Source organism: Idiotropiscis lumnitzeri, chromosome 8 (assembly GCF_059441095.1).
Source record: "Idiotropiscis lumnitzeri isolate Australia: NSW breed Sydney's pygmy pipehorse chromosome 8, RoL_Ilum_1.0, whole genome shotgun sequence".
Classification (NCBI taxonomy): Eukaryota; Metazoa; Chordata; class Actinopteri; order Syngnathiformes; family Syngnathidae; genus Idiotropiscis; species Idiotropiscis lumnitzeri.
The window spans coordinates 3405516-3425744 of record NC_142398.1 but is presented as its reverse complement, the minus strand read 5'-3'; the positions used below and the strand labels follow the sequence as shown (position 1 = coordinate 3425744).

The 20229-nt window shown below is 43.5% G+C and overlaps 1 protein-coding gene and 1 non-coding gene across 3 annotated transcripts; one reads left to right on the top strand and one right to left on the bottom strand.

Annotated features, from left to right (window-relative positions):
- The first annotated feature begins 376 nt into the window (after positions 1-376).
- Positions 377-495, top strand: LOC148331750 (5S ribosomal RNA). Its single transcript, XR_015844862.1, has one exon. It is a non-coding gene; the product is annotated as a 5S ribosomal RNA (ribosomal RNA).
- A 7158-nt stretch (positions 496-7653) lies between these two features.
- Positions 7654-10549, bottom strand: LOC148331749 (chromatin modification-related protein MEAF6-like). 2 transcript variants are annotated; one of them, XM_088303149.1, is made up of 8 exons: positions 10413-10549; positions 9545-9660; positions 9377-9464; positions 9238-9283; positions 8970-9162; positions 8292-8321; positions 7840-7873; positions 7694-7747 (listed from the first exon to the last, which is right to left on the bottom strand). In XM_088303149.1, exons 1-8 carry the CDS (start codon positions 10542-10544, stop codon positions 7733-7735), a joined length of 654 nt encoding a protein of 217 aa, XP_088159275.1. In that variant the 5' UTR covers positions 10545-10549; the 3' UTR covers positions 7694-7732. The 2 variants fall into 2 exon arrangements, with proteins under 2 accessions (XP_088159276.1, XP_088159275.1); XM_088303150.1 differs by lacking the exon at positions 8292-8321 and having other exon boundaries at positions 7654-7747.
- Between the last annotated feature and the right edge of the window lie 9680 nt (positions 10550-20229).

The window sequence follows — 20229 nt, the reverse complement described above, 5'->3', positions numbered from 1 at the left end:
ACGTGTAGCTACGGAGCCACACACAAGTCTCCTGACACGCATTTGCAAATCAGCACACGCATTTGCGAGTCGTCCGCGGCAGGACTGTAGCAAACGTCACCTGTAAGAACACAGCCAATCAAAAGGTCCCGTTTTTACAGGTCGCCCATCTACGGATTTTTGTCCGCATTTAACCATGTGTATGTGCCAACAAATCATTGTACACATTTGCTGATATTTGTCATATATCTGTGACTTCAATCATGTATTGAAGATTGTTGTTACACATTTGTGACTGTGGTCATAGTTTCAGATTCTTGTTACGTATTTTTGGATTGAAGTATTTGCCACAATAAAGACCACATGTATAAAATGCAAAATTTTGAAAGGAATTGTCGCTTACGGCCATACTACCCTGAGAACGCCCGATCTCGTCCGATATCGGAAGCTAAGCAGGGTCGGGCCTGGTTAGTACTTGGATGGGAGACCGCCTGGGAATACCAGGTGCTGTAAGCTTTTGCACCGCAAAAAAAAATAAAATAAATGTAAGCAAGTATGCGAGCTGCTTTTTTACAAATTTCCACATATTCACCTGACAGGCTGAGAGCACAAAATGCCAACATTCAGTGTAGTGGCCTTCCGTTGTCTCAAAATAAGCCACTCGTGCGGGGTTAAAGACGCAGTCACAATTGAACGAGTGGCGATCCAAGTTGTCAATTTACTGTAAACAAGATTAACGTGCATTTGTTTGTCACGTGCGCTTGACTCAAAATTATTCGTCCTCGTCCTCCATTCCAAACTACAAAGAAATTAATCAGTATAATAGTTTGCTTTAGTTGTGATCTGGTCAAATACTGTTCCGCTGTCTTCCAAGTCCCACACTTCCCACAGGTGCAATAATCATGAAACTTAAAGGTTCACCGGTCACACCACCATCCCTAGTCTACAGAGGGCACCCTCCATACTGCGGTGCCCAGTAAGTCAACAGTGGTGTCAAATAATATATTCATTCTGGCCCCAACATTCCGGCCCCTAATTGGTGATGCCATAGCAAATCAATTACCCGAACTAATAATTCAAAGGGCCAACAATTGATAGTTTCTGCAAAGAATCAAACACAAAACAATAATTTACAGCATAAATATATCCATTTCAAATTCATTACTCGTCTTTGGGTATTAGTCCATGAAGTTCAGAGTTCATGAAAGGAACGTGCGTAGTCTATGATTTGTTAAATAAACGTGCATAGTCCATAATTCATGAAGCAAATGTTTGCAGTTCGTGCTTATTTGTGTGTATCAAGTGTGTCCAGCAGCTTGTGTTATCTTTCCGTCAGTCCCAGGTGTATGCAAAATGTGTATATGTGCATGCATGTGTAGGGACTGTAGACGAGGCTTCAAGCGCAGTCCGCTGCTGGCAAAACAAGACAGAGATTGTCCACCGGTCTCTGTAGAGTGCTGGTCTTGGTTCTCACGAGTACACTTCGAACAAGCCCCTTCGATCCAGGAAACGTCTTCACCACACGGCCCATGAGCCATGAATTCCTTGGTGCTGTGTCATCCACGATGACAACTAGATAGTCTGGACTGAGGTTTTGTTTTGGATGATTCCACTTCCTTCTTGGTTGCATGAGGGGCTCATATTCTCTTATCCACCTCTTCCAGAAAAGGTCCGCAAGGTACTGTACTTGCCTCCATCTCCTCTGTGAGTAGAGGTCTCCCTTTTGGAATAGTCCTGCTAGCATTAGAGGTTGGGCCTTCAGCTGTAGAAGATGGTTTGGTGTGAGTGGCTCCAGATCATTTGGATCACTCGACACAGCAGTGATTGGTCGATCATTCATGATAGCCTCAACTTCGCATAATGCCGTCTGTAGAGTCTCGTCGTCTAGCGTTTGTTCTTTCAAGACTGAGTACAGGATCTTCTTGACAAGCTTGATCAACCTTTCCCAAACCCCTCCATGGTGCGCTCCAAATGGGGGATTGAATGTCCATTTAACCTCGTCCTTTAGTAGCTCCTTTTGGATTCTTGTATGGTCCAAGCCTTTCAGAGCCTCCTTTAGTTCTTTCTGTGCCCCGACAAAGTTTGTCCCATTGTCTGTCCGGATGCTCTTCACTGGTCCCCGTCGACACATGAAGCGACGCAAGGCATTGATGCAGGAGTTGGTGTCCAAATGGCTAGCCACTTCCAAGTGGATGGCTCTGCTTACCAAGCAGGTGAAAATCACTCCCCATCGTTTCACATGAGAACGTCCTCGCTTCACGTCAAATGGGCCAAAGTAATCAACACCCACATGGGTGAAGGGTGGGAGATCCGGTAAGAGGCGTTCTTCTGGAAGGTCGGACATTTTCTGCTCCTACACCTTTGCTTGCATACGCCTGCAGAAAACGCAGCTCTTAATTATCCTTCTTGCAGAAGAATTGGCACAAGATAGCCAGAATCTCTCTTGTAGTTTTGAAATCATGTGACTCCTTCCTGAGTGTCCAACCTGTTGGTGGATCTTTTGCAGGATCAGTTTAGAGATGTGAGAACCTTTGGGCAGGATAATTGGGTTCTTTTGCTCTGCTGGCATTGCCATCTTACTAATTCGCCCTCCCACTCTCAGGATACCATGATCCACAATCGGACCCAATTTACAGATAGGGCTGTTTCGTTTGACAGTTTTCCCCATCATCAATAGGTCAAGTTCTTGTCCAAAGTGCTGTCTCTGTTCAAATTGGATAATGGCCTCTTTTATATCCTCTGCTGCCAGACAATTTTCTTCTTGCGTCAATCCTGGATTGGCCCTCGCGAGGTCCTTTCTTCTCTCACCAAGCACAAGAAGCCGTGTTTTCAACTTTAAAAGCCAGGCCACAGCCCTCTTTAGACGATCCCAAGAGGAGTAATACTCCACTAGTCTGGTTACTGGATTTTTTCCTTTTACATGTGTGATGTTCACAGTGATGTCATTTTTCACCTCCTGGTCGTCAGAGGCGATCTGCCCCAGGTCATCTGGGATCTTCGGCCAATCTGTGTCCCTTTTCTTCAGGAATTCCGGCCCCATCAGCCACCTTGATGATTTTAGGAATGCATTTACATGCAACCCACGTGAAGCATCATCTGCCGGGTTGGCTTGCGAGCTTACATGTCGCCACTGCTTCTCTTGAGAAAGATCACGAATAATTGCCACTCTGTTGGCTACGTACGTGTGGAATCTCTTGGTTTGGTTACGAATATATTTCAGTACAGACGTACTATCTGTCCAGAAATTAGAGTCCGTAAGTGCAAGCTGTAGCTCCTTCTTCAGCATTCTGTCCACCCTCACGGCAAGTGTAGTAGCTGCCAACTCCAGCCTGGGAATAGTCATCTGTTTTAGTGGTGCTACTCTTGACTTTCCCAGGACAAATGCCACGTGAACTTTTCCAATGCTATCAGTATATCTTAAGTAGCTCGCAGTGCCATAACCCAACTCATTAGCATCACAAAAGTGGTGTAGTTCCACCGCTATTACCTCCCCAAAGTCTGTTGGCTTCATACATCGGTCAACTTGAAATGAACCCAGACGCTCCAATTCAGTGGCCCATCTCTGCCATGCCTTGGAGAAGTCCACTGGGATGGCTTTGTCCCAGCCCAGTTTTGCTCTACAGAGCTCTTGGAGGATTTGTTTGGCTTTCAGGATGAATGGGCAAAGGAATCCAAATGGGTCATAGACCGAGCTAACCGCAGAGAGGATACCTCTCCGAGTGGGCGGTCTGGTTCTGGTGGTGGTTTTGAAGGTGAATACATCACTTTCGATGTTCCATTGTATCCCAAGTGCCCGCTCGAATGGCAGCTTTTCTCTGTCCAGGTCTAGGTCTTTAATTAGCTTTGCTCTACGCTCCTCAGGAATGGACGCCAATACCTCACGGCTATTACTAACAAGTTTTGTCAGCGTGAAGCCTCCCTGTGAGCAAGCATCTTGGAGGTCCATGGTTATCTCAATAGCTTCTTTCACTGTTGGGACGGATTTAAGGCAATCGTCAACATAAAAGTTGGATTTAATGGTCTCAGTCACTTCCTCTTCATATCTCTTGAGGTTATCCTCTGCAGTTTGCTTTAAAGCAAAGTTTGCTATACTGGGTGATGACACCGCACCAAAGAGATGGACTCTCATGCGGTACACTTCCAAGGGCTGGCTGGTGTCGCCGCCAGGCCACCAAAGGAACCTCAGCAGATCTTGGTGTTCCTTATGAACTTTTACCTGATAGAACATTGCCTCAATATCTCCCATAATCGCAATCGGTTCTTGTCGGAACCTGAGCAAAACACCCATCAATGTGTTTGTGAGATCGGGCCTTGTATGAGTTCTTTGTTGAGAGATGTGCCTTTGTATGTTGAGGTACAGTCGAACACCACTCGAAGTTTGCCCTTCTGCTTATGATAGATCCCATGATTCTCGATGCAACTGTTCCTGTGGCACTTTCTCCGCATACTTCTTTGTGATTACATCATTCATAAAGTTGGTATACCCTAATGAGTAGTTTGGATCTCTTCTGAGTTTTCTTTTCAAATTCTTGGCTCGCTCCTCTGCCATTTTGTAGTTTTTGGGCATGATAATATCCTTATTGCGCAGAGGCAGAGGTAAGGAGTATTGACCATCTTGGAGGGTAACCGAACTCGAGGCGATATCCATGAACCTTCTATCCTCAGCTGACATCTCACTTTTCCCTTCGTACTCCTTTTCAGAGAAATCCCGATTGTATTGCCTGATGAGGAGTTCCTCCAGACTAGCAACAGAAATGCGATTGGATGTTACTTCAGGAGGTCCACATCCTTCATTAGCGGTGCAAGATTTGAGTGGACCATTAACCACCCATCCTAATAATGTTTTAACCGCATATGGTCCGTTATCTCGGCTGGTGATGATGTCCCAAGGTTCCAGTGCTTTTGGAATGTTGATGCCAATGAGAAGGCCGATATCCGAGTCGATTTTCTTCAATTTCAGATCCTTGAGATACGGCCATCTCCTTAAATCCTTTTGAGTGGGCAAGTGCTGCTTTGAGACTGGTATCTTCTCCTGGGTATAGGCCCCAGGTATTTCAAGGTAGGTTTCACCTTCCAAATTGCCTACCTCCAAACCTATCAGCTCATGACTCGGGACCAGCTTCTCCTGTCCCATTGTTTGCAGTAGGATTTGAGTCTTTCGTCCTCTAGCCTTCAGTTGGTTCATTAGGTTCTCCGTGCAGAACGTTGCTGTGCTGCCGGGATCGAGGAATGCGTAAGTGGTGACGAACTCATTTCCCTTCACCATCTTAACTCTAACTGGCACTATTGCCAGAGCATAATCCTTTCCGATTGCACCTCCAGTTGCAACAAGATTGGCACTAATCACAGAAGTCTCCTCCGCCTCTTCTGTTTCTCTTTTATCCTTTTTATCATCAGTTGTGGTCTTTGGTTGAAATTGCTCAGTTTCCACAACAGTATTCTTGTCACTCATTATATGAAGAAGTGTTGGATGCCTCTTCTGACATTTCTCACAGTCACGGCTCAAATGTCCTTTGGTTAGGCATCCAAAGCAGAGACCGTTTTCCTTTAGAACGTTCACTTTTGACATATGCGTTTGCGACTTAAACCTTCTGCAGTCATTAAGCCCATGTTTTCCTTTACAGAATCCACATGTGACAATGCCTGCCTGCCTGGTTGGTTGGCCTGTAGCTTTTGCCTCCACCACTGCTGTTACAAAGCTACTTCCTTTATGCCTTTGTAGTCTGTAATCAGTTGTCTTGGTTTTTGGCGCCATCTTTTGGCTAGGGAGCGAATCATTTTAATCCCCAAACAACGGATCCAACAAGATATCAGCTTGTTTCTCTATAAATTCCACGAGATGCTGAAATCGTTCTTTGAAAGGTTTCATAAGCTGCTCCCCTCCATTTTTCACGCAGCTTGTATGGAAGCTTAGACCCAAAGATCCTGAGATTGGAGGGAACATCAAGCTCATCCATATCTAAATCTTGCATGGCGTTATGGGATCCTCTTAGATATAGTCCATAGGCTTGCAGTCCTTTTCCATCATCCCCTTTGATAGGTGTCCATTTCAGTGCCTTCTCGAGGTATGCGCTAGTGACTTTAACTTCATTTCCAAATTGCTTCTCCAATAGTCAGGATGGCCGAGTGGTCTAAGGCGCTGCGTTCAGGACCCAGTCTCCCCAGGAGGCCTGGGTTCGAATCTCGAATTTCCCCATTGTGGGACTAATAAAGGGAATATTATTATTATTATTAGTCGCTTGGCTTCAGCATAACCTCGTTGTGCATCCATGTGCAGGCAACTATGTACAAGATCCCTGGCTTGCCCAGAGGTGTATTGCTCAAGAAAGGAGAGCCTGTCTACTAGGGCTGAGCGATAAACCGAAAATTTACAGTTACCGAAATGTATTACAGTGACCGGCATAATTTTGCCCTTGTCGGTAAATTCGGTGTCTAAAAAAAAGAAGTCTTTTCTGTCTGCGGCGATGTTCATGCCTCTTTAAGACGGCTACAGCGCATCTAGTCACGTGACTCATGCGCTGTAGAAGAATGTAAACAGAAGACGCGTTGCTGGCGATTCAAATCCTGAAGCGGCTGACACGGCTGCAGACGAAGTAACGTTAGTTGAAATTGTTCCTGTCGCGCTTGTCCCGAAAAGAAATTCGATATCTTGGAAATGTTTTGGGTTCCATAAAGACAATGTTTGAGCAAAAGAACATGAACTACAAAGTGCGTCGTAAGCACCTGAAACAGCGCGTCCAACCTTTTCTTTTTCACCACCCACAACACAACCATGCTGTTGACTTGGAGCTTGTGCTAAAAGCTCAAAGTGAGAAGCAAGGTTCGACAAGTGACAACAGCCCATAACGGAGGCGACACCATACGAGACAACGTCTCAGAGGTGGACGCGATAGCCTAGCACATAGCTAAAGATAGAGCTCCTCTAGTTACACTGGAGCGCACAGGATTTAAACGCCTCATGAACGTAGCCGACAAGAGGCACGAAAATATTTGTCGCAAACAGCACTTCCTTATATGGACAACATCGGGACGGGACCGGAAACATGTCGAGCATTTTGCATTCACATCCGACTTGTGGTCGAGTCGCAACATGGATCCCCGTTTGAGCCTGAATGTGCAGTACATAGACGACAAGTGGCGACCGCGCACCAGAGTGCTCGAGACGGCACATTTTCCTGATGAAGCACACGCGTTTATTTGGCATTGGCATTCCATTGACATTTTTTTCATTCTATTTAGCATTTTGTTTACAGGCGACTAGCTCCTTTGCACATGGCATTATTTATATTGTTTACAAGATACCTTTACACAAATTTAGGCCTATGCAAATGGCATTACAGCATCTCAGCACAATATATTTGCAGAAAAAGATTTTGTGAGAGGTACCCTTTTTCTCCTGTTCTTTGTGACATTGTTCAAGTCATGCAAAGCAAGCTATTTTGATTGTTTATTCAAATGATTTTTGTACTTTTATTTTTCATTGAAACTAATGTGTACCAGTTGGTCAATAAAAAAAGCAGTTAATATGCATTTCCTGCATTTATTTTGATTTTGGTCCTCAGGGGGAATTTATCGCACATTTATCGTTATTGAGGTAAAATAGCCCAATTTATCGCGATATTGATTTTAGGTCATATCGCCCAGCCCTAGCACGCATCACAGCGGAAATATAACAACTGAAGGGAGGGGGGGCATATGAAGTTCACAAAGTCTTTAATTTCTCTTGTGGGTCCACATCTTGCACTTGTCTTTCTCAGGTGGAATATTCCTGCATAAGGGCGGAGGAAATTAAAACGATCAAATTAAAAAAGGCAGAAAAAACAGATTTATTAGGTTTAGTTTTAGAGAAATTGGACTTACAGCTCTCGGTTTCTTGTTCACTTTCATGTCGAACCTGTATGGACAAAGACAGATCGGGTTTATTATATATGAGGTTCACTTCTGAGATCAATGACAAAAAGCGGTGCCACTGGTGTACCATGAGGGAGCGTAAAAACCAAACCATAACCAAAAAAAAAAAAAAAGCGCTAAACTTTGAGATTGCTCTTTATTTTGCAGCCAGGCCATCATCTTACAACAACAGCACTGCTTTCAACAAGCGCACGCGGCATGAACTATCAGAAAAGATGTGACGCCAGCCCAGTAACAAGCCATGAGGAGTGATGGATGCTGAGAATCATTCAAAGTCATGCAGCACAAATCAACAACTAGCAGGCTTCAATTCGACACAGAGAAGAGACAAGCTCAGGATGCGGTTATGAGCAGACAGGATGTGCAGATCACAGGAGCAGGAAGTAAAATTCAGGACTTACTCAAAGTCATAATCAAACATGGCAGAAGGGCTGGGGGGCAAGGGGGAGGAGTCAGCATTCCAACAGGGGAAGGAAAAGATCAGCAGCTGTTAGTTAGTTCATCACCCGCAGCCTGAACCCGAAACATCGACACAATAGTCCACAGACGGACATACGTCGCTTCAGTGTTAATATAGTGAGAGCAAGAATTTTTTTGGTAACTTTAAAAAAAATTTAATCATACTAAAACACTGAATTAAACAAACAGTAAACGTTCCCTGGCCTCTTACTACTCTTACGTTGTATTTGCCAGTGACAGTGCCGCCTCTCACAGGTCACTCTTGGTATTGCACCATAAATCTTCGTCGTTTTCTATCGGTCAGACAGTTGGCAAACAATTTAATGGTGCATTACCGCCACCATCTGGTAAGTAGTGTGATCCTGATTTCACTCCTTAGGAGCACCAGAAATTATTTATTTGTGTTTTACTATTTCAAAAGAAAATATTTTGCTCTGTCTGTTTTGAATGCAGCAAGAATGAAGGTTTTAGTATAGAAGCTAATGCTAACAAAAACAAGAAGAATCTTGCTTTGTTCATTTGGTGATCCTACCTGGAGTATTTTCTGCCATGTTATGCTCTCTTCCATGAAATTGACAAGGCATATAGAATGTGCACCAATTCAAATTATTTGTGTTTACCTGTGCCTGTTTTTGTTCTTCCTCTTCTTATGGCTTCCGTGATGGCTACCAGATGAAGAGGAAGAGGCAGCTTTTTGGGGCTTCAAGTCCTGCAAGGTAGAGTCTACGTCCTCCGTGTCCTCCTGGCTGGGTTCGTTCTCTTGGTTCTGGAGGTCCGGAGAGGCGTCGCTTTCTGTGCCGCTGCCCGCCTCACCTGACGAGAGAACGCAGACCTCAGCATGCTTATAATGTGGCATCCCAGCTTTAAGGCGCATGTCTCTTCACTCACGTTTTTCATTCAGGTGATCTGGTATCCCGCCTAGTGCACACACCGCCTGTTGATTAAAAAAAAAAAAAAAAAAAACTGAACTATTAACTAAACTTAAGTGCTTTCATAAAATTGGCAATGTAGAGCAACAGGGACTTACTGCGACGGATGTGACTGATGACTTGCTGAACAGACGCTCTGCCTCCTTGAATTTTCGATTTCTTCTATCAGTTTTGCTATTAGAATTCCTGTAAGAACCATGATACCGATTAATAATGTCTAAGCTAATGAAAACACAAATACAGCCTTTGCGCCTGCATGTACTCACTTTTGGTTGGTAAGGTATCTGTCCCATCCTCTGATGATGTTGCCATACATCTGAGTGTCTTCAAGGTAACTGCCTTCAAAAGCGTAAATTTGTCGTTCTAAATTCACAACCGTCTCCTACGACATCATTAAAAAAAAAAACAACAACAACTTAGAATTGTTTGACATTCTTGAGCAGGTGTGTGTTGTATGCCGGAGCAGTGAGAAGTGTAAAACTTTTTCCTACTGTTTTTACTATTTTGTTTTCACCTTATGGCTGTTTCTTCATAATAAATATTAATGTGTATTTGTATTAAGAATGCTGCTAAATTTCCCTTCTATGATTGAATAAAGTATCAATTTTTTTATTATTATTGTAGAACACAACAGAATTTCATTATGCACATTTCATATACGTATTTATATACAGTATTTTATTATGTTAAATGCCGACTGCAATTTAAACCAAAACGCCTGCTTTGTGTTTGAAATGTATACGTCCAGGGTTGATGACGTCATGAAATCACGCGAGAACTTGACACTAACACGGATCCCGGTGTAGCTGCTAGCGGGTTAGCCTACACCGCAAGATTAAACTGGTGCGGACAAATTGAGCGTATTCAAGCGTTTTACAATGTGTGTGGGTTTAATACAACAACGTGTTACTTTATATATGAATCACTTCGTTAAACGACCAAAATGAGGCTTAAGTCTAGCTCAGGAATCGGCGCGAAGCATGTAGCCGTTATTAGCCTAGCATTTAGCAAGGCCTACGCTAGCAATAAACACCCTGGCTGAAATGTTATAATTAACGTTTGAGTTTTTCGGTAGGCGGCACTCCGCGCGTTAAGACTTTTAAAGCCACTTTTTTCTTCATAACATAAACATACTGCAAGCTCTTGTTTCCTCTTCACCAGTTCGGCAAGCTCCCGGCGGGTGTCCGGGATCTGCGGCGGGGTAGCCTTAGCGTGCATCGCCATGATGGATCGTGGAGAAACAAAACCGTGGCGGGATGGCTTCATGCAGCAACGCCTAAATGCGTCGCTGCAGCCGAAAGGTGGCGCCAAAAGACCACAGAAACAAGTTGTGAGCGACCCATTCGCCACCATAATCACCATAGCAATCGCCACCATAATCACCATAGCAACAAGATGTAGACGTATACATCCTGTAGATTTCACTCACACATAAATAAATGTGCCTACAGGACTGGACTATCCAGAGTCCTGAAATTGCCCCTGGTTGTACAGATTAATGGTCCCAAACTCAAAACAGGATGGACTCAATCTGGACCAACTTTCCAGTCGTGAGAATACATCACCTGCAAAGTCGGCCGGAGGAACCCTTCATGTTTGCATGCAATGACATGTGTGTGGGGCGTGGGGGGAGGACCAGAGTGTACAGTCCAAACGACACCTATGCGCCCATGAAAAGAAAACCATCTTATGTGAGTATACCCAGCATAGTTGTAGGTTCTCTATTTCTATCATTATTCTTCAGAAATATTTGTTGTTTCTTTGCGCTTCAAGGCGGAGACATTCAATAGTACCATTTCCTTGCCTTGGCCACTACAACCTCAGGATGCAGCAAGACTCGCAAGATATTTCTGTTAAACATGCACAGGTAATAAAATGTTAATGCCAGGGCCCATAATGATTTAAGTTGGAGAAGATGGGACGCTATTGCACACACTGCTGATCTAAGTTATATGGAAATAGGGTGCTCGTTAATTATGAATGGCAGCCCTTTTCATCAATAATAACAGAGCACGGTGTGAACATTTCATTTTAGCATTACACTCTGTTTCGACCAGCTCACCCACTTCTTTAGGGATAACTTGGCATTACTTTATATTTATTTTTGACTGAAGCAGTCATTATCTGATTGTATGGCACGTTCTGACGCTTTTTAGATAAATTAATACATATATGCTAAAATAACAATTATTTAGGTTAAGTTGAAAAAATGTATCGGGGCATGCAAAAAGGTTGACCTCTGATTGGACAAGACGAAAGTCATAACCACGATGGCGAAAATGTGTTTGCAATATATAAATTCACGCCAATCCTGGAATTGATTGCATTCCAATTTAGATCTAATATTCCAATCCTCCCGTGCACTTCTGATATGCGGGCGGGACTTGCTGCAATCCCACCTGCTGCGGGTCCAGTCAGCGGCCCGCCACTGGAACAGCTGAGCGCCTGTGATGACACCAGAGTGCCAATTGCTCGAGGGCAGGCAGGCACAGTGTGTGACTCTCTATGTGTGCAATGTGACATGCGGCTGGGATGTTGCTTCACAAATGGGCACATCAATTGCCCTCCTTTATTAGTACACTGATAGAAATTTTGCCCCACAATGACGTGGTATAATCTCATTTTACATTTGCGTTAAATTTTTCCTATAATATGGCAAAGATGAGAATGTGATATTGTTTTACTATTTTTCACCCTCATTATAACAACTGCTTGACTCCCACACTGCAGCAACTGTACTTATATTCAGATTGTGACCTCAGCCCAGCGTTCTCCAAATATGTATACCTCCGCTCTTGTGAGCTTGGGGGATTTTTCCACTGAGGCGAGGTTTTTAGAACCGGTCCCGTTTTGTTCAAAGTGCAAAAAGCGCCCTTCCTACATTCAAAGGAGGATGTCGATGTTTAGAACTGCAGGCAATCTTGAGTTCGGCTCCTGGTTGTGTTGCTTTTGTGCGAAGGAGGTGCAATTATACATCCGTGTGTGGAACGATGGAAGTCTCTTTGATCCGCCCTGCGTTTCAGTCTGCTGCAGACAAGTGTGGACATGTACTCCCCTTGAAAGAACATTTGCAAGAGAAACACTGTGGTGTATGTTTCAGGAAGAGTTTAGATCCAGGCTTGACAATTCTAAGGGCCATGAGAAGAAAATATTTTCACTTTGCGGTGTTGTAGTGGTAGGGCTTCAAGATAATTTTTTTTTCGCCGGGCCCCATATTGCTGGCGGCATCCCTGACTGTAGGTTCACAGTTGTTCCTGCTTAGCTTTTTTTTTTTTTTTTTTTCACATTTGCTATCCTTAGACAGAGGTCAGCTTGTTTTTTTTGTCATTTTATTCAGTATCTCGAGCAACAAAGACTCCCTTCAGGTTCTCTGAGGTTACATCCCTGAAGCTGCAGGCCTCACTTCCTCTTTTTTGCAACACATGACCCACAACAGTTGGAAAACGATGTAAGATTACAGCGTGATCGCTGTTATTGAGTGCTTCTTAGTATTGTACCTGATTTTTAGAAAAAAAAAGACTATCACGTTGATGCACTGTATGCTGCATTTGCAACATTTTCCAACCGCTTAAAGCACGTGCACATCATTTTACCTACAGCTTCAGTCTACCTCAGTCACTGAAACGAACAGTTTAGATTGTCTCTCTTAGTCCTAATGGAGCATTTGATGCAGCTTGTGGGCTGATTATTGAGTTCAACCTCTGTGCACTTAAAGTGAAGGCTTTTATATTTTTATTCTTAACATGAATTATGCAATGATTAATACCATATGTCATTATATACTGTACATCATTCAGTTTGATGAAAAGCCTTTGCATTTGCACATCACCTCATGCATAATTGATCTCAATGTTAGATGGGATGGCCAGAGAGTTGTAGCGGTCGTGAGTCTGGTTGGACTATTTATAAAATGAAATGGAATTGAATGGAATAGTGGTGGGCACATCTGCTTCACTGTTCTGAAGTTCATGGTTTGAATCTCAGCTTTGGCCTTAATTGTTGTGCACTTTTTCTACCCGTGTTTGCAAATTTTTTATTTATTTTTATTTTTATCAGTTCCTTGCAAATTCCAGAAACATGCACATCAGGATCATTGAAGACTCTAAATTGTTGATCGGTGGAACATGCCCCAAACCAACCCGCCACTCTCATTTTACCAGGTTGGGACTTGCTTTTAAAAATAATAATAAAGTCTCCTCCTGCTGCTAATTAAAAGACACATTTTCTCCTTGTAATAAAGACCTCATCATGCAGGGGTACATTCATATTAATAGTTAATAAGCTTGTCATCACAAATCATATGAATGACATAGCAGATAATGCCATGTCACTTTTTGTTCATCTGAAAAATGGCCTCATTAGCATTCAATTAGTGTCCACAGCAGTTCATACTTGATCTTCCAACTACTTTTGAATATTAGTTAAAATGTTCTCAGTCGGTTGCACTATTCTACCCTCACAAACAGTTAACTTAGGCTCAAGTGTTGTAATTACACAGACCTTACAAGTCACCCTGTTTTCAGCTGCTCGAAATCGTCTGATGGGTCAAACCATTCCCTGAGTAAAGAGAAGAAAACTTCCCCTGTACGCTTACAGCTCCAAATGGAATACAACGCATAGTAAATAAAATGTTGTCATTAATAATTCAACATACATTTCGCACATATATGAATGCATTAGATGACAATTTCGCTTGTCTTCCTCGCACATGGTAACGTCCATCTTTTCCGGCATGCGGTTTTCTCAACGAGCATCGACGTCAAGTTAGTCATGGCGTGCAAGGACAATGACCGGAAGCCAAAATATCCTTTCAAAATAATACGATGTTCAAAATTCACCACACGCTTCAATGAAAATAGAACCAAAAAATATAATACAATAAGTTATTGTGGATTTAATATAGCAATAAATTTTCTGAATGTAGGCGATAGTTCTTATTTTGGTATTTCGTATCAATTGTTTTTTGTGAAAATTCACACCAGGTATTAATTTTATGTCGAACACCGTCACCAGAAGTCCGTTATTATTCATGCTTTTGACCAATTTGCTGTTGGCAAGACTGAGGCGATTTATTCTCACTGTGGATTTTCCACAGAAGACACGTAACACACGCTCAATGCCAATTAGTCATATATTCGCAAAACACTCTCGTCACTTTTGCAGAGTTTAACACATCGATCGTTAATCGTCGTCGTCAGTGGGTGTTGAACCACTTCTCCTCTTTTTGTGTCGCTTTCCCCCCCTATTCCGGTTGGATTTTAGAAAGGGCGTGTTTGGCTGAATCTGGACCGGGAGTTGCAGCTCCTGTACTTGGGGGACTGGTGAGGAATGACAGCAACTGGAAAGTCACTGCAATCCACCTGAATGGACACAATGGATTATAAGGATCTTGGACATAATTTCGAGGAGAAGCTGACACTGACAGATAAACGTGAGGACACAACACTGCATCAAAATAGGTCATGTGTCATGATCCGCGTCGGGCATGACAGCCTTTTGTTATTGTTTTCGTATGCATGCGGTTTTTGTTATTGTTTTTGTTGTTATTTTCTCCCCTCCTTCCTGCCATGTGCTTCTTCCTGTTTGTTTTGATCAGCTGAGCAGGGGCGTTTCCCCTCAGCACCTCGCCCTCACCAGCCACGCACCTGCTCCTCATTAACGATCACACACCTGCTCCCCATCTGCTCCCCTGATTACCGGACTACTTATGCCTTCCATGCCCTCAACCCAGTGTCGGGTCATTATCCCGTTTGGCTCCCTGTTGCTGCGTCACGGACTGTCACGACCGCTCCCAGATCTCGTTCATGCTCTGGTTCTCGTTTCCGCCCTCGTTCAGGCCCTTTATCCTTGTCCCAGTTAGTCGCGTCCAGTTTGCCCTTGTTGTTTTGTATCCTGCCACGCTTTTTGTCCTCGTTTGATCCCTTCAATAAATTCCCCTTAACATCATCCATTTCCCTGCCTCCTCGCCTTTTGGGTTCCTCCCCTCCTCGCCGCAAGGCGATCCTCACATCATGGTGGGTTGTAAAATAAAGGAGCTGTGATTGTGCCTTCATAAACAGGTTGTTTTTCCTTCTTATCTTTAATATTCTTTTTAAATCTAATCTTTTTCCGCTTTATTGGTTTCTATGCAATTGTTGGCATGCCTATGTCATTCCCCAACATCTCCAACCAGGCAGCTCAGAAGTCAAGCAGTGGAAATACTGCCCAGGTCTTAATTAGGCATGCATTGCTTATATTTGCAAAACATGAAGATTAAAAAAAAATCACTCTTATATGTGAAGATTCTATAAAGATGCTTCTATTTCAATCCCCACCGCCTCGCTTCAGTGGATCATAAATCTGGAGACACACATCTCCCCTTCATCTCCCCTTGACCTGTTCATCTTGATGGACGATGTCCCCAGAAGACCACCCCACCTCTATTTCCCATTTCCTGCAGATGTGCATTACCTTTATAACTGCTGCTGTGTTGCATGTTTAGAGCTGCGCGTGGGTGTAAATCGTGGTGGGGAACATTAGTTCGAGAGGTGCGCTACCTTTTGGGTGTTTTCGAGGCCTTTGAGGGTCTATAACTTAATTTTAAGTGTATTTGTTAATTATTTATGGGTGTGGTTGCTTAAGAGTCCAACCATCCAATTAGTTTCTATCCCACAATGCCTGATAGGGTGACAGCGAGTGGGGGCTGGAATTTATTCGAGCTTACTTGGGGCGGGGTGGGGGATACACACCACTGATTACCAGTAAATCAGGGCATATACACTCCGTGCCTACGTCCCACCGCTTGCATCCTCTTGTCATGAAGTTTACTTGCCATTGAAAGCCTTTCCGTTGGCAAAAGCTGGTACGAGAAATGGCAACTTGACAAGATTTACCGAAATGTCAACATTTTGATTGTGGTTGTAATGGCCACTTTAACCCGAATATAATGTACCAAGAATTTAAAAAAATCGGCTGCTGGGTCGTGTTTTGTTTTGTCGTCAGATTGTGGAACTGCCCTTTCCTGATTGGCTAACATCCACTAATTCCTCTCACTGGTCAAAATTACTGTGATGTTACTAAATTCTGACACTTCTCCTAAAAACTCGATTTAACTGGCGCAGATGGACGATTATTGGTGAGAAGGGCAGACTAGGTACAAAATGTACTTCAGCCGTTTATAGTTTTTGTGGTAAATGTATTTAGTTATGGAATATTTTGTGTTGATTAGCAAATTCCACAAAGATGGCGGCCACTTGTCACATTGCAATTTTCAAACCGTACAGTGTGTTTGTATCGCCACTGTGCATTTGTTTTTATGAAGAGACGTTTCAATATCGACTACCGCAGTTCCATATGTCGTTCTCAAACTGCACGTCGAGCTGGTGACGTAAACCACTCCTGGTTGCCTGCTGGTTTGTTTGGGGGGCAAAAAACATTGTCATGTCATGTCATTTGACGAGAATGCGATAATTTGGTTTCCGGCCCTTCCACCGAGAGCCCCGGCATGCGACGTTATCAGGAATGTGACGTACCGAAAAAGGCTTGCATGCTAGATAAACAGAAACATTCTTTGTCGTTGTCTCCTCTCTCAGCGTCTCGGTCTTGTAAAAATAGCAAAGGGGAGACAAAAGAAGGGGATCCCAGCCCAGGGTTGTTTGCTTTTTACAGCTTGTTGTGCATGCAAGGTATAATAATCCCAAAATACATGAAGGGAAGAATTTCAAAATAACTAATCTAATCATAACAATGCTTGTGACTGAGAAATGTTGAACAGCAGCAGCTCAGACTTGATTCAAGTCCTGATATGGACCAAAGCATGACCAAAGAACTTTGGACTGTTTTTTTGGAGGGGTATCAGTTCACTCCCCAACCCCCTGTTTGGAAAAAAAAATGGAGCGTGTGAGTGGGGCGGAGAGGAAAACTTTGGACTTGTGATATGTGTCCTTTTCTGTGGCTTTGCCCTGCAGTTAGAATCTCAGTTTTCAGCAAAACACGGCACTGTGAAAATAATCACGAGACGTCGACTCACTCCCTTTTGTCCCGATCGCTCCCGAGCTATGTTGACGTAATGTGCTTGGCTCTCTGTCAAGATCACTGCCGGTCTGGAAATACAGCCTCAAAACCCTTGCAACACCAGCTGACATTAGCCCCCTGGCTTTGCTTTACTTATGAATTAAATAAAAAAAAAAATCAGGAAATGTGGACATTTTCTGACTGACTCAACTTTTCTGCCTTAAAACGATTCCATTGTTTAAAAAAAAAAAATCCATAAATTGCATGTGCGGTTTAGCATTTTTGTCCACGACACACCACATTTCTGACACATTTAATTGTACATCAGATTTTTTTTTTTTCTAGACATTTCTATTCAAAGCATTTTTAAGGAGTGGAATGGGTAGGCGAGAATGACTGAGCAACTGTCGAGCTGGTCGGGAAGACGCAGAAAAGGAGGAGACCAGCGCTCTTCTCGCTCGACGTCAGCGAAGCCGAGAGCAGATGTTATAAATCTCAGCCATGACGCCTGCATGGGAAAAGAAGCGGAAGGCCTCTATTCTGCCGCTGAGTACAAGAAGGGAGAATGAAAGAGTTTCATGAGGGCTTATGCTCAGATTACTCATGTTTCCCTCCTCTTTCCGTTTTGGTGCTAAAAAAAAAAAAAAACGGAATTGCCATTTGATGTTATTAATCCTGTTTGGGGGATTATTTCCTGTGTGAGGCGGAGTTTAGGCCCAAATAGAGCCGTCACGTCACATTGGCGAGATTAGCCATTATGGCGACGGTGCTGAGAACTAAATGATTATTTCACACATATAGTTGCGAATTAGCCGTTGAAAAGTAACACTAGAGTCAGAATGGGTTATAGCATTTTGTCGTCAGAGAGGAATGTTTGGATGGCACTCGGTATGTGTGACGCGTTCAAGCCACATGCTCGCTAGGTTGGAACGGACGCCCGGAAGTAGTTCCACCTGCATGGGAATATTTGGCTGGCTAAGAATGTTAAATTCAACTGTGTCATACCGTCTTTTATCGTTAAGATGCACACCGCTAATATTTATAAATTAATAATGTATTTATCAGTGATGGCACAAGTGTGTTTAATTCCAGCCGGTCTGCGTGGTTCTCTCGCTGTGCTGTGCAGTAACTTCGCTTGGATGTTTGTGTTGATGCACAGTTCTAACCTCAGGGGAATCTCTAACAGATACGGCAGCACTCTCTGCTTTGGCCTTGGGTGTGTGGGTGTGTGTGTGTGTGTGTGTGTGTGTGTGTTTTTGGGCGCATGCAGCACTCGCAACCCTGGTTGTTACTTCACAATCACTCACACGTCATCCAGCAGGCATCAATTCTACCACTGGATCCGCAGATTCTAACATTAGAATCAGAACACCGGCAACTAAAAAGACGTGCATATACTCGTGGTCAGTTGCGTTAAACATGTTACATTTGAGATTGAAATTCATTTCATGCGTTTCCACTTCCTTTATGTCTATTGTGTGCTCACTGGACCAGTAAAAATGCAGCTTCTGCTGCTGCACCAGTAAAATTGATTACCCCTGCAGTAGGGCTGGGCGATAAACCGAAAATTTACCGTTACCGAAATTTATTACAATGACCGAAATCATTTTGCCCATGTCGGTAAATTCGGTGTTAAAAAAAAAGAAAAGCCTTTTCTGTCTGCGGCAATGTTCATGCCCCTTTCAGACCGCAACAGCGCCTCTAGTCACGTGACTCTACCAGTCTGCCCGAGAAAGAAAACAGACGTCGCTGTCGTAGCTGGGATTCAAATCCAGAAGCTTTTTCACCACCCACAACACAACCATGCTGTGCTGAAAGTTCAAAGTGAGAAGCAAAGTTCGACAAGTGACAACAGCCCATTAACGGAGGCAACACCATACGAGAGAACGTCTCAGAGGTGGACGCGATAGCCTAGCACATAGCTAAAGATAAAGCTCCTCTAGTTACAGTGGCGTGCACAGGATTTAAACGCTTCATGAAAGCCGTATTTCCCGAAATGGACTACATCGGGCCGGGAGCTTAGACATGTCAAGCATTTTGCATCTACATCCGACTTGTGGTCGGGTTGCAACATGGATCCCGGATTGAGCCTGACTGTGCATTACATAGATGACAAGTGGCGACTGCGCACCAGAGTACTCGAGACGGCACATTTCCCCCGATGTTGCACATTTGTTTATTTGGCTTCCATTGACATTTTCTTTCATTTTATTTAGTATTTTTTTATTTGGCATTATTTACATCATGACAGCATCTTGGCGCAATCTATTTGCAGAAAAAGATTTAGCAAGAGGTACCCTTTTTCTTTGTGACATTGTTAAAGTCATGCAAAGCAAGCTATTTGGAATGTTTATACAAATGATTTTTGTACTTTTATTTTTAATTGAAAGTAACGTGTACCAGTTAGTCAATTAAAAAAAAACAGTCAATATGCATTTCCTCCATTTATTTAGATTTTAGTCCGGGGGGGGGGGGATTTATCGTGCATTTATCGTTATCGAGGTAAAATTCCTCAATTTCTCGCGATATTGATTTGAGGTCATATCGCCCAGCCCTACCGTCTACGCTGCTACTAGTCTTGTCCTCAATTAAATATTCAAATGCACGGATGAAAGAATGATACGCCAATGGATCACCATTATACACAGTGACCTCCCTGGCTGGTAGTAAGGCCAGCTTATGTTGCATTAAGATCAGGTCAGCGATATCGCCGCCCACTCCAGTAGTGACACCACCACCACGCGCCCCAGTAGTGACACCACCACCGCTACTGCTAGAATGAGCATGGATTTGATTTAGAGGAAGTGTGTGAGCTCTGGATTGACCACGCCCACTGGATCGGCTTTGAGGCGTGGTTTGACTGTGCGCTCTTTGGTGGCTATGGGCTCTAGGCTGAGTGGAAACACGAGTCTGTCTAGCTGCCCTGGATTCACTTAGCCCATTTTCCTGTCCATTCGGC